The 15,449-nt window shown below is 39.0% G+C and overlaps 1 protein-coding gene across 4 annotated transcripts in view; it reads left to right on the forward strand.

Moving 5' to 3' along the window:
* dpyda (dihydropyrimidine dehydrogenase a) overlaps positions 1-15,449 on the forward strand; it is a 168,626-nt gene that overhangs the window by 27,087 nt on the left and 126,090 nt on the right. For 3 of the 4 annotated variants that reach the window (XM_081352581.1, XM_081352583.1, XM_081352584.1), the window contains exons 3-4: positions 642-724; positions 12,840-12,927. In XM_081352581.1, coding sequence (XP_081208707.1) covers positions 642-724; positions 12,840-12,927 — 171 coding nt within the window. The remainder of the gene's footprint in view (positions 1-641; positions 725-12,839; positions 12,928-15,449) is intronic. The other variant, XM_081352582.1, reaches the window with a different exon arrangement.

Below are 15,449 nucleotides of genomic sequence, written 5' to 3' on the forward strand. Positions count from 1 at the left end.
ATGTTAATAATAATGCATTTTATTTAAATAACACCTTTCATGCATAAAATGCAACTTTACATGCTTCAAATGTCAGAATAACAGAAAGAAAAAAAAAAAAAAAGAAAAAAAATCGCACTCAAACATGATGGCGTATTCCGGGCAGTTGCCGAGGGCAGAGGTCATTTTTAGTATTCATGTTTGCGTGCTTGTTTTCATGTACACGTGTGTCAGTTTATTACGTGGTCTAAATCTGGAGTACTGGGGAGCGGAAATATGGTCTCCTTGTAATTACCTGCTTGTCCATACCAGCATGTTCGATTCAAACTCCGCACCTACCTTCAGGGGTCAGGGGCTAGAGAGGGGTCGATTACCATGACAACCGCAGTCCGAGCCCCAGAACGCTTCGACATTTTGTACCAGCCCAGGAGTTGGCCGTGTCACATCCGATGAATCACACGGCACAGCCACGGCAGTGCGCTACAATCTGCATGAGAGCGTGGAGGAACAGTCTCGCTGATGAAGTTTGAGTGGATTATGTTCAAAGCCTGTGTAACAGCCCCAATCAATGCGATGTACCGCGCACACACAAACATCCAAACAAATAACAGCGCCTCCTCTGTCATCTCATTTCTCGCTCCCTCTCTCTCTCTCTCTTGCAGAGCTGCGTGAAGCTAGAGAACAATTTTGATGACATCAAACACACGACTCTGAGTGAGCGTGGAGCACTTCGGGAAGCGGTGAGGTAAGACCAGGTCACCATGGCAACAGTCACAGATGTGGAGAGGACCAAAGTACTGGTGGCGGTGGTCGAGGGGGATTGGGGGAAGTCATTCTTCATTATTTGGGGAACAAATGAGTTTATTGCCACCATTCAGTCAGCCTCTCGAAGGTATTAATTTGTGCGAGGAGAAGACGTCCCTTAGGGCTCCAGATCAGCTATATGGCGTCGGAACAAACTGCGCTCGGCTAACCTGTCAATGTTTAATTTGACTCTCTGGAGCATGTTATCGGCCGTGGTGTTTATGCTTGTCTCTTTCTCTTTAGTGCAAAGGCAGCACCACTAGTATAATTGCTCATACTTCTATACAAACTCATATCGCTGAGTATTCAGCGTTGGCACATACTATAACTCATACCGCACCGTTTGTCCAGTCATTTGTGGCATTTGATTGAAGAGCTTAGATCATATGTTGGTGTTTGGTTTTTCATGATTAGTTTATTAATTTCTGCCACTTCAACAAAGACTTAAAGGGGACCTATTAAGCAAAATTCACTTTTATGAGGTGTTTGAACACAGATGTGAAACCAACCAGCCTATAATGGTAAAAATCCATCCACTTCTTTTTTATATCCCCATTATTCATAAACAGTAGCCGCATTTCCATCACCCTTCAAAGTGCGAAAATTGAAATTGCGAATTAAAAATACGCCCAATGGAAACCCGTCAATTTCGCAAAAACTCCCATGTATCGCAAAAAAAGGTTTTACGCTCGCATGAGGTGGTTTTTCAAGCAATTCGAAAATGGAATATTTCGCAAAACTGCAATGGAAATTTACGTAGATGTCGCGGTACGTTTGGACAGAAGTCAAGTCAAATGTCAGAAATTGTCAGTAGCTGTGTTCAGCCTTACATGTTCAAACAGGAGTCGCACACTGACGGAGAGACTCGGGAAGAAGTTAATGTACGACTTTAGGAGGCAACTGGATGTTTCTGAATGGTTAGCGGATAAATGTATGTAGTTGTAGTGGAGTTAAGTTGAATCTCTAAATCAGCGCAGTGACCTCATCGTCACTAAAATAGCTAAGCAGGTTGTTCATCATCGTTCGTTCTTTGGACAGCCTACAACTTCTTTGAATATAAAGTAGCTTCTAAAGTGACTATATTAAAGTCCTGTATATTTAAAAAATAATAAGAGTATTAAATTAATTTCTCATCCACTTTCATCTCACTGATCCACTGCGCAAGAATAGATTTATTGAGAAGTGTGTTGAGATGACAGAATCCGGTGTTCGCAGTGAGCGTTATAAAAATCTCCCCTAATCTGCTTAGCTTCATTAGAAGAGATCGAGGAGGATTACAGTGAACTGCATGTATATGAACATAATTCCTAGCAATATTTAAGCGGCTCATAGATAAATACATCATCAGGGATGCACAAACAGCAACAAAAAAAGCAATTAATTAAATTCCCTTTATGGAAAATTGTCCGTTAGTTGCCAGCCTTATGAATTATTGCCAGGTTGTGGTAATTGGCTGAATCGATGGCAAAGGTTATGACTGCATGCATATAAGGGAGCGTGCTCATACATGCAAATGCAAATACGGATACATTCACGTCCATGTGCCTCAACTTTCTTTCCTGCGTGACAACTAGCCCCAGTTCAAGTTTTAACAATCTGAAAGTACTTATGAACTATAAGAAGCAAGCAACAGTATTATAAGTTATGAGTGCAGGTGAAATCAAATTGAAGTGTGGTTTTGTCTCATGGGATTTACCTGATGTCACGCTGTTCACCGTTTGCTGCCCACCTCAGTCTGCTGAAGTGAAAACGATTTTACCTGCTAATTACCAAGACAAAAACAAAATAGAAGGAGAATATGATTAGAAATGCAAGAAAAAACGAACAGAGCTTATATTTGACCCTGTGGTAGGCTGGCAGGGTGGTTGAGGTGAGCACAGATTGGTGATGATGGAAAAGGTTCCTTTCCTCAATTACGCCTGTTCCAGGGCGCTCAGCGTATAATCACACGGAAATAAGCCTGCGACATGACTTTAATTGAGGAAGTTAACAAGGTTAGCTACACTTTACCAATTTCACACTGCACAAATCACTCCGCAGACCTTCAGAATGAATATCCATAAACCTTTTGCCTAAAAACAAGTGCAGGAGAATAAATTTAGGCAATCATGTCATTAATCTCCTGATAGAAATGGGAAACTAGCAGATCCTCGTCTTACGCTCTCAAAGCTAAAGGAAGCAATATAACATAGCTTAACTGTTCCTCTGGTGTGGCACACCTGATGTACTCAATTTTCTTTTGCTGGGGAAAATTAAGAGCTCAATTTAATGTTCAAATCGTGGGTTCACACACCTTTTGACCACTAGATTTACACTACCATTCAAAAGTTTGCTACATTTATATGATCAAAAATATAGTAAAAACTGTAATATTGTGAGATATTGTTACAATTTAAAATAACTTCTGTTTTAGTATAATTTAAAATGTAATTTATTTCTGTTCTGTTCTGAATCTTTAATCTGTTCAAAGCATCATTACTCCAGTCTTCAGTGTCACGTGGTCCTTCAGAAATCATTTTAATACGCCGATTTGGTGCTCGAGAAACATTTCCCTTCGATAATTGATGTTGAAAACAGTTGTGCTGCTTAATATTTTTGTAGAAATTATAACTTTATAACTAAAATTTTGTTATATTATAACCTTTTCCTCGGGCTGTATGTTTTATATTATAACACATACAGGCTGGAAACCTGAACATTCTTCTATCCTGCTTCCGTTACCAATCTGTGGGGTCCACCTGGCGTGCTATTGGCAGCTTTAATCCAATCCAATTCCTTTTAACCTCTCGACGATGCTCAATGGCTTCTTTCATTTAGCAAACATATCGCTCAAGTGGGTGTAAATACCACTCACTTTCATGTTTTTTTTTTTGCACAACCTGCAAAAATTGCTCGATGCCATTGCTACTTTTGCAAACCGCTGATCAATGCTCCAAACCAACAGTTTTGTTGACACGTTTCCTGCCTGGACTTTCCGCTGCAAAGTACGTCACCCGGATCGTTGGTCTGATTGGTTGAAGGACTATCCAGTTGCGTACAGAGTCATTTGAACTATGCCCGTTGATCACGCCTCTTGTGCAGTAGAAAATACAGAGCAGACTCCCCAGACTAATGTTCAATGTTAATAAATTGAGCTTGGCCTGGTGATAGCCAGACTAGACGTGCATCCCATTTTCTCACAACTCTACATTCATTAAAGGCACACTATGCAGTTTCCGTTTTTGTCAAACAGCGACCCCTAGAGTCTAAAAGTATTTGCATAAATAAGAGCGTGATCATAATGTAACACTAGCTAAGGGATGATGGGAAAAAAATGTATGCTGCATTAATTGCGTTAAATATTTTTAACGTGTTATTTCCTTTTCCTGTCAAGATGGCACCTTCCTGCAGAGTGTGTATGTAAACTCAGCAAGAGAATGAGCGAAATATGTTGTAGGCAAGCACCCGTTAACTAAGCAAGCAAGATATTTTTTTTATCCTTTTTCAAGCTCCAGGCACTGATTTCCAGACCCTCTGAGCGACTCAGACTCCAGGTGTCGAGGGGAGGCGGCCCGGGTGCGGCCCGTCTGCGGCTGTGGTCTTACAGGTCACAGTGAAGGTGTCCAGTTGCAGCATTAGTGAAGGGGCTAATGAATGCTCGGTCATGCCTCGCTTTCTGTAGAGCTTCATATTATTCAAAGCTCTCTCCATCTCTCCGGTGTCTGATCAGTCAGCGGAGCCGCGTCCGTACTGTCACTGCGCTGAGGGATAGCCACCCGTTCCCTAAACGCAAGCTTATGACTCACACGGATGTAACGGCCGTCATCCGTCTGCGCTCTGATTTGCTCTGATTGTCCACCGGGCCGCGCGCCGGGCGTCGTTAACCCCTCTGTCACTCCGGAGAGAGTGATGAACTTGGCTGGGGGTAAACATTGCCCTTAAAGCATCCCCACACACATCCAATAGATATATGAATTTCAATTGAATTTCAAATGGTCCGGACCTTGGGAGGACTTGAGGTGACCTTTGTCAATGCACCACTGTAGGGGAGAGCGCTTATATATTCAACCCCCTCGAGCGCAGAGATCAAGGCTGAAGATTCACCTTCAAAATGACATCAGGGCCTTTGCGGGTTTCTTTTTTCTTTTTCTAAATAGTGAATTTTTCTTCAGTTAATGCTGAAACGAGTGTCGCTATTGTTGTTGCTTATACCTATTACTGTATTTTTCTGGACAAAGCTTCACAGTGTCACTTATCACACACTGTTGGGGACATGAATGGATTTACGGAATCAGACATGGAAGGTTTTTACTCAACAAATGATTAAACAATTTAAAACAACCCTGTAGAACTCAGAATTTGAGGATAACCACCCAATAACATACCTAAAAACAGTGTTATTTTAGTATGATTTATATACTATTATGGTATTTATTAATAAAACAGTGTTATTTTAGTATTATGTACTATGGTATTTATTAAAATGTTGTATTGTCTATTTTTTTCAGTTTTTATTTACATTTTTACTTTTAAGGGTTTTACTTTTATTTTTATATTTTAATTTGACTAGATTTAGTACTTTAAAATCATTGAAATGTTAAATACATGAATGATACAAGCATGAGATTATTTATTGTATTATTTATACCCTTTCAAAATTGTATATTTTTGGAATGTTACCAGTTATGATATTAGAAATGAAATTTTGATAAATATACAGTAGTATTGCTGAAAATGTTGGAATATTAAGGTAGTGAACAAGTATGTACAATGCTGGTCCATGTGTTTAAGTGTTCAAACAAAAAAATTATAAAGCGATGGCAATTAATTACACATTGAGCCAATAAATAAATATAAATATTTACAGGTAGTTGTAGGGAATAGTTGACGACGGGCCGTTGAATTATTAGAAAAACAAAAAACTATATAAGTGTAATTTTGGTAGTTTGACATTTTTACTGTTTGTTATATATATTTAAATGTCCTTGTGGGTTTTAGTTAATTTGCTGTTGTAGGCTGCAAGTAACTTTGAAATAACTGAATAAATTTGGCTAAGTGATATGGAACTGTAATGCAGACAAAACCTGCCTGGAACTACTTTAGCTGTGCGTTTCCTATAAAATAATTGCACACCTTAGAATTCTTGTCAATCAATCAGAATCAAGCATTCAACAGCCCAAAGTTATACTTATATTCGTGATTTGTTTGTTGTCAGATATCTAGACGTTCATAAATACAAACTTTGCCGTATTATCGGAGCAAAGGCCTGCACTCACCAGACCATCTGAGAGTCTGATTTAATTGGTCGAAAACACAAGTGTCAAAGCAATTAAGATGACAGGTGAAACCGTGCAGCAGGCGTGTACATTTAACCTCACTCGTCCACTTTGACAGATCCTACATTCTCCTATCACCATAGTAGCCACACATTTGATTCGGTTTAACTTTAAATACACCAAAGGGGAAAAGGGGATTTCTGACTGATGGTTGCATCCTTGAAAATTGTGTATTACGGTTTGTGTTCTTGTCAACTGCATGGGCATTTTATAGCTAGATTAGCTACAGCTGGATTAGGGAAATTGAACATCTAGAACGTGGTCTACACCTTTTACTGAAATGACAGCTTTGAGTGATGTGTCAATCAAATGCATATGATGCTTCAGGCTGAGATCTGTGCGCACGCACACACACACACACAGAGCCATGCAGGTATCTCTCTCTTCATTTTTCAGTGTGCTGTGTTTGCAGCTGTTGGTTATCCCCCTGATCCCAGACAGACCCAGGCCGGGTGGTTTTGACAGTTCTGACGGCCGCTGTCCTAACCCTCAGTGCACAGAGTAATCTCACCTCACCTGGCGCTCTCTTCCCACCCGTCCCCAGCTGAGCTGCATTGCTGACATCATTAAACTTGCATCCAGATGCCCGAGCAAACTGACACAGCTGCGTCTATCGGGCAAGACAGATTCAACACTACATGCTCATATGTTCAGCCTTGGATGGGAGTTAACATAGTGTAAAACAAAGCACTTTTAATATTTGTTTTAATTTTAAGTTTAGGATTTCTATTTTTATTTTATAGAATAGTACAGAAAAGAACAAATGGTGAAAAGAGGAGGGAAAAGATTGCCAATTGGATTTACACGTTATGGGTACTGCAATTAAACACCAGGTTAAAACAACAACAATTGAATAGCATCCATCCATCCAGTATATAATTTACTTTGTGCATCCATCCATCCATCCATCCATCCATCCATCCATCCATCCATCCGTATATAATAAACTTTCTTCATCATCCATCCAGTTTATAATATACTTTGTTCTTCCATCCATCCATCCATTCAGTATATAATATACTTTGTTCTTCCATCCATCCACCCAGTATATAATATACTTCGTTCATCCATCCATCCATCCATCCATCCATCCAGTATATCATATACTTTTTTTCTTCCATTCATCCAGTATATAATATACTTCGTTCTTCCATCCATCCATCCAGTATATAATATACTTTATTCTTCAATCCATCCATCCAGTATATAATTTACTTTGTGCATCCATCCATCCATCCATCCATCCATCCGTATATAATAAACTTTCTTCATCATCCATCCAGTTTATAATATACTTTGTTCTTCCATCCATCCATCCATTCAGTATATAATATACTTTGTTCTTCCATCCATCCACCCAGTAAATAATATACTTCGTTCATCCATCCATCCATCCATCCATCCATCCATCCATCCATCCAGTATATCATATACTTTTTTCTTCCATTCATCCAGTATATAATATACTTCGTTCTTCCATCCATCCATCCATCCATCCATCCATCCATCCATCAATCTAGTATATAATAAACTTTCTTCATCATCCATCCAGTTTTATAATATACTTTGTTCTTCCATCCATCCATCCATCCATCCATCCATCCATCCATCCATCCAGTATATCATATACTTTGTTCTTCCATTCATCCAGTATATTATGTATATACTTTGTCCATCCATCCATCCATCCATCCATCCATCCATCCATCCATCCATCCATCCATCCATCCATCCATCCATCCATCCATCCATCCATCCATCCATCCATCCATCCATCCATCCATCCATCCATCCATCCATCCATCCATCCATCCATCCATCCATCCATCCATCCATCCATCCATCCATCCATCCAGTATATAATATACTTTATTCTTCAATCCATCCACCCAGTATATAATATACTTCGTTCTTCCATCCATCCATCCATCCATCCATCAATCCAGTATATAATAAACTTTCTTCATCCATCCATCCATCCATCCATCCAGTATATCATATACTTTGTTGTTCCATTCATCCAGTATATCATATACTTTGTCCATTCATCCATCCATCCATCCATCCATCCATCCATCCATCCATCCAGTATATCATATACTTTGTTCTTCCATTCATCCAGTATATCATATACTTTGTCCATCCATCCATCCATCCATCCATCCATCCATCCATCCATCCATCCATCCATCCATCCATCCATCCATCCATCCATCCATCCATCCATCCATCCATCCATCCATCCATCCATCCATCCATCCATCCATCCATCCATCCATCCATCCATCCATCCATCCATCCATCCATCCATCCATCCATCCATCCATCCATCCATCCATCCATCCGTATATAATAAACTTTCTTCATCATCCATCCAGTTTATAATATACTTTGTTCTTCCATCCATCCATCCATCCATTCAGTATATAATATACTTTGTTCTTCCATCCATCCACCCAGTATATAATATACTTTGTTCATCCATCCATCCATCCATCCAATTTTATAGTTAGCTGTTGGCTCTCTATGTGCATTTTTCTTCTACTCTTGATGCTTTCAATGCTGCATTCAGGGATTTTTTTAATCCTTTGTTGTATTCCTGAAAAAACCCTTATTAAAAGATAAAATTTGCCGCAACCCCGAGATTAAGAACAGAATTATTAGTTTCTTCAAGAAAAAGTGAAGAGCTGAATTTGTGGCGACAACTAATTCATAAAGGTAAGCAGTCATTAAAATGGCAAATCCTGGGAGGCCCAGGTTTTTATTGAATTGTACTGTTCCATTGTGGGTTCATTTTGGTTCAGATATAATGAAAACAATGAATTGGAAGATTAGCTTACTGCACATTCCAGAACCCCATAATACTCTCATCATGGAAAACATTCAAACGCTAGATTATTACTCAAGGAAAACGATAAGGTAGGAAGCAGAAAGAGACGGGAGAATAAATCAGCTTGCAGTGGTCCGCTAATCAACAGCTCCTTTCATTTGAACGCACTGGATTATTTTTGGGAGGGTAATAAAAAATACAGAAAGCAAAGAAAGGAAAAATTGTGTATGCATTTGATTGCGTTACAGCTCAGAAAAGCCCCAGCACTGTGTCTAATGCACTGCACTGCTAGGCAGTCTTTTCCTGAGCGCCGCTCTCAAAGCCCAGCTGAATTGCTGTGACCTAGAGCAATTCTTGAACAAATAAGATTGCCTTCGTGTGTGCATTATTTTCTGTTGACATTTGCTAAGCGCTTGGGCTGCTGGCCAGGGGAGACGGATGAGGGTCTAAAATGTGTCTGGATGTGCCGTGTCTTTAATGTTACCTTGGGAGGATAAAAAAGACAATGGTATTCCTGTCCACAGTCGTAGCGCAGAGCCCCGGCATGTCAGAGGAGGGAATAGGTTATTTTATTCTCACTCTTTCTCGTTTTCGCCCTTTCCCCCCCCAGAGCTACAGTTTTTGAAAAGAGAGACAAAAACGCTTGGCAATCAACTGAAGGTGCCCCTCTCACAGATTCTCATTTTGATCTGTTGGGTCTCATATTTATGAATGTGTTTATACGTTTTGACCTGCCGTGGAACAGCTGTTTTCTGGGCCATTTTTTTGCATTTTATTATTCCCCCCTGATGTCAACTTATAATATTAGTCAAGGTTTTTTGCACCAAAACAGTCTTCATTTAGTTCTGCATGACCATTTCCCAACCCCTCTCTTACCCTTATGCCGAGTTCACACTGCACGATTTTCAAAGTAGTCGAGTCACCGTTCTTTTCAAACTGCGTGACTGTCTGGGGTAACATTCAGTTGCTGGTGTGTTCACACTGCACGATGGATCGGGGACAGGAGGTTTCACACTGCATGACTTTACAAAAGAGAGAATCCCCGACAACTTCTGTCTGGTCCGCAAACTACGTTTCACAACCAAACACACGCGAGAACTGATAAGGAAATGCGTGAGACTGAAATTGTTATTAAAAATGATAGCCTGCTAGAAGATTGCGATCCAAATTGTCTGTACTAATTTGCAGCGAAAAGGAGAAAAATAAACAGTTTATGCAGGAGGAAATGGTTGTGAAGACGAGGGGAGCAAGGACTGTGTGTTCTGCAAAGAGAGTTGGGGTAAATCAATAATTTTGCAATGTGCTGCTGGTCAAGCAGATGTTTGTGCTTTGTTTCTGTTTGTAAATATATCTATTAAAATACTGATATTCTGGTCTATAACTCCTCCCCAGACATCCCGCTGTCCTGTATCTGGCTCTCTCATTGGCTGTCGGTCATCGCCGATGTAGTTTTCAGTCAGAAGATATTTTGCAGGATTTTGAATCGGCGACATGTCCAGATATTTGCATGCCAACTATCTCACGGATCATTCACACTGCGATTGTCACTCACGTGAACGAGAAAATCAGGCCTAAAATCGTTAGGTGTGAACTCGGCATTAGAAATAAACAAGCAGGTTTTTGTTGAAGTACCTTGCAGGCTTCTATATGCAAATGCCCTCTGTTATGATTGGCTAATCACAACATACTGGAGTATTTCACACTGTTGCTCAGTAGGGCAAGCCAAGTTGCAGAATAATGAATAGGTGTTGATTTCTACATGTGGCTGTGATGTCATAACTACAGGTCGACCAATAAGGGTTTTTCAGTGAGAAACAGAATATCTAAAGGCCAGTGCAATGCACATATATTCATGATATACTTTAAGGAAATGTAGACCACATGGGAATGGGACTTTTTGAGACATGAACTAAAAGCCACAAAACTCCTACTTTGCAAGGTCTTCAAATATATTTATATTCTTTTATTTTGGTAATATACTAATATACTTTTATTTGGGATGCATTAAATTGATCAAAAGTGACAGTAAAGCCTTTTACATAGTTAAAACTCAAATAAGTGCTCTTCTTTTTAACTTTTTATTCGTCAAAGAATTCTGAAAACAAAGGTATCACATTTTCCACAAAATATTAAGCAGCACAACTGTTTTCAACACCGAAAATAATAAGAAATGTTTCTTGAGTAGCAAATCAGCATATTAAAATGATTTCTGAAGGATGATGTGACACTGAAGACTGGAACAATGATGCTGAAAATTCAGCTTTGCCATCACAGGAAAATATGAAATGTTTTAAAATAAGTAAGTAAGAAAAAGTGTATGGTTAAAAAAATGACAAGCATATTAAAAAAATTATTTTGATGTACAATTATGAAGACAATCAGCTAAATAATTGAAATTTGGTTACTTTTTTGGATGATATTTCAAACTATTACAAGTCGTAATCACTGCCATTTATTAGTTTCAATAAATGGTCTTGGATGGACTGGGAAGGAAATGGTTGATATAAACTTTAGAGTATAGATATGTAACTTTCTATTATCAATAAGACGTGATCTTTAATACATTTGCGCTAATGTATTCATTGTACAGGAAGCTGAATATGAACCACTGCACCGTTTCATGTTCTACATGCATATTTTGTAAGAGACACACAGCGATGATCATAACAGATGATATATCGCTGATTTGGAAGAGTGCCTTTTCCTTCACAATAAGCAGAGAGGAACGGCAGCGAGAGAAATATTTCTGCGAGTGTGGCTTTATGTCTTCCCGCAGCTGCTCGGCGTCCCCTCTCTGTATTAATCATCTCTGTGCAGATCAGAAGTGCGATAGGCCCCGGCATCCTCCGAGACTAGCCTTCATCTCACCGCCAAAGCCCAGTCCAGACCCTCTCCCAGACGAAGACTCCTGCAATATCCTTAATCCTTAAGGCTAAGGATAATTTATGATCAAATAAAGAAAAGCAGGTCAAAACTAATGTCACATTATGATCAGCCACCCTGGTTGATAAAAGCGGGACTGGGACGGTAGCGTTGTGTGGTCCTCTGTGGCGTCGGTACCTGGCCGCTGCCTTACAGTAATTACCCCACTGTCACCCCGGTAAGTGGTATTAATGGCAGCCTTGTGCACTCTAGTCCGCGCTGAGCTTAGAGAATAGTGAAACGGGATTATTATGGGCATCCAGCTGCGCGTGAAGCTAAACCTGCAGGTGTTATATGAGCGTTTGTGCTGCTTTTGTGTGTGTGCACTGTTGTGTTTTGTGTGCTTTTTGTTTCCACATACATGGCACAAGTTGTGCGTTTCACATCGAAGACGACGGGGAGTCTTTTCTCCCCCCTTCTTGTTTCCGCGTCTCCTTCCCTGCCTCGATTTGCTCTGTTCCCTGTGTGCGTCTCCCCCTCCGCCCCCCTCTCTGCTCATTGTAAAGGAAAAAGCACTCTTCCAAATTACTGATACATCATCTGAAGTCATTAGTGTGGTGAATTTTTAAACAGCTGTGTTTGTAAAATGCGAAATAATGATTGTGAGCTACAGTAGCAGACCTCTTTCGTTTCCCAGCAGCCCCAGTCAGCTGCCTCCTGTCACACGCCATTCACATCCAGGGGCCAAATGTACCACATCCATTCTGATTGGGCATGAATATTTAATTGGGGCGGCTCCAAATTATCCTATTTGTCACTCAAAACTGGTGTGTCATCAATATGGCGTCTTTGAGATGTAGTTGCTGGGAGAAAAGTCCTCCGGCACAAAAGCTTGGGATTGATTTCCTCTGGGTGCCGTAGAGTGTTTGTAATTGGCTGGAATGTGCCGTTCCAGTGGGGCGACGACACAAAGTTCTGTTCTTACTGTAAATAACTTTACTTTGCATTGCATGTGAGGAAATTCAAACATTAATCTTGTTTTCTTACAGATGTTTGAAGTGTGCCGATGCACCGTGTCAGAAAAGCTGCCCGACTAATCTGAACATAAAGGCCTTCATTACTAGTATCGCAAACAAGGTACGTTGCGTATCTACAAGTTGACTTTCTTAATAAATGTTTCTGGTCTCATTGAGCTCGATTCTTCTGATAAAAAGGTTTGATTTTGTAATGTTTCATCAAAATGTAAGAACTTTTATTTTTGGAGTTTTTACTCCATTTTTATATGAAACTAAACTTTCATCGTTCCACTTCCCAAAGGATATGTTTTGAATGCCATTTTTAATGGTAATTTTAATTTGAACAAAAGGCACTGAAATAATTTGACACTATTTTCTTCCTATTTTGACGACAGCCAATAGCTTTTAGTTTTTTAGAATAATGAATTCATTTTAAAAGGGCCAATGGGCTTTAGTTTTTTTTTCATTATTATAAAAAAAAAAATTAAATTGTAATAGATTTTTTTTATAGGCAATTTTTTTAATGAAAATTTATTTCAATTATTTAGTTTTTTTTTTTTCTTTCTTTTTTTTTTTTCAATATAGTCAGTAGGCTTTAGTTTACATTATATTGTATGCTAGCAAAAACACGTTTCGCTACTTTCTTTTGCTAGTTGGTTGCAGGTCACATTAGGAATGGGGGTCATTTTAATTTTCAAAAGCATTTTATTGAGCATAAATTCCTATTATACCTCTGCGCACAGGATGAGTCATTTGTATTTCCGGTCCATTTTTCAGGAAGAAAAAGACCATTTTAAATGCATATATCTAGAAAAAGCTCAAATTTTAAGGAGTGCACTCGCATATAGATGGCCTCAAAGCTAACAGACATGGGCTAAAAGCCACGAAACTTTTATTTTCATTTCATGGGTTCTTTTAGCTTCTAAAAGCCGGATATAGAAAGCCATGCAGCGAGATCAGGGACACATCAGCCCAGCAACAAACAGCAAAGCAAACAGAAAGAACTATTATCTAACTCATCACATTTCATATATTTCCCTTACGTTGTACAACAGGTTCCTAATATAAGATATGTAACTTTCATATCAAATATACCTCTGTAGAGAAAGGCATTTTTATTATGGTATTAATGTTTACATTTCATATGGTATGAAAATGAAATGTCATTTTCTTTATGCAATTTTTTTCTCTTTCTTTCTGTAGTGTGCTCTTGGGATGATTAGATTTTTTTTCAAACAGACTCCTGGGATTTCAAATGCTGCTACATAAGTCACGTCTTACATATGCAAGTCTTATTTTATCTCACAAGTTCGTCATGTAGTTTATTTAGGTAAAGAAATTGCATTGTATATGCTTATGTATTTACTTTAGAACAGTGCTTATACACTGATTTTGCTTTAGGATCAAGATTTAACACAGCCAAGTTAGGTTACACTTTAAATTAGTGTAGAATTCTCACTATTATCCAACTATTAACTACGACTTTTGCCTCCATAAACTCTTAAAGGTCACGGTCTTCGTGATCCCATGTTTCAAACTTTAGTTAGTGTGTAATGTTGTTGTTAGAGTATAAATAATATCTGTAAAATGATAAAGCTCAAAGTTCAATGCCAAGCGAGATATTTTATTTAACAGAAGTCGACTACATCGAACGGCCCGTTTGGACTACACCCCTCTACTTCCTTCTTTAATGACGTCACTAGAACCGTTTTTTGACTAACCTCCGCCCACAGGAATGCTCCCTCAATTCTACCGAAATTCGTTTATGTACTTGCGCACTTGTAATAACTTACTGTGTTTACTCAGCTCTTACGGTGATTTTCTGAAGTAAAACTGACGCTTCATCTTTTGTGTGATGTACAATAAACTTTATTAAACTCAGTATATGTTTGATCATCATTCAGGCTATTAATAAATAATGGATACATACAAGCAGATGACAAATACGTTATAATAACCGTAATTAAACTACTAAACTATACCTGTTTCATCTCTATACAGCACTCTGACTCTGTAGGCATTATTGTCCGACTCGAAATGAACACTGTTACTGAGAGTTTCTGATATTATCATCATTCCGTGAGATGAAATTGTCCTGAGAGACTGTGCGCGAGCTCATGAAGCTCCGCCCCCTGGGTCGTCCAGCAGCAGCTTATTTGCATTTAAAGGGCACACACTAAAACAGCGCGTTTTTCTGAGCCCCAAAAAATGACAATTTAAACATGCTGTAAAAAATGATCTGTTGGGTATTTTGAGCTGACACTTCACATACACACTCTGGGGACATCAGAGACTTATTTTACATCTTGTGAAAAGGGGCATAAACGGGACCTTTAATCACTGCTTATTAATAGATAGTAAGGTAGTTAAGTTTAGGTGTTGGGTAGGATTAAGGGATGTAGAATATGGTCATGCAGAATAAGGCATTGATATGTGATTTATAAGTACTGATAAACAGCAAATTTCCTAGTAATATGCACTACTTTAAGTTCATAGTGAGAATTGGACCCGAAACTAAAGTGTTACAGAGAGTTATTGTTGCAGCCTTCATAAAAGCTTGGCAGTAGGGTTGGGTGTCATTCAAATTTTAGCAATTCCGATTCTGCTTATTGATTCCGATTCTTTCCGATTCCCACTTTTCGA

Source organism: Scardinius erythrophthalmus (genome assembly GCF_964197995.2).
Source record: "Scardinius erythrophthalmus genome assembly, chromosome: 22".
In the NCBI taxonomy this organism is placed as follows: Eukaryota; Metazoa; Chordata; class Actinopteri; order Cypriniformes; family Leuciscidae; genus Scardinius; species Scardinius erythrophthalmus.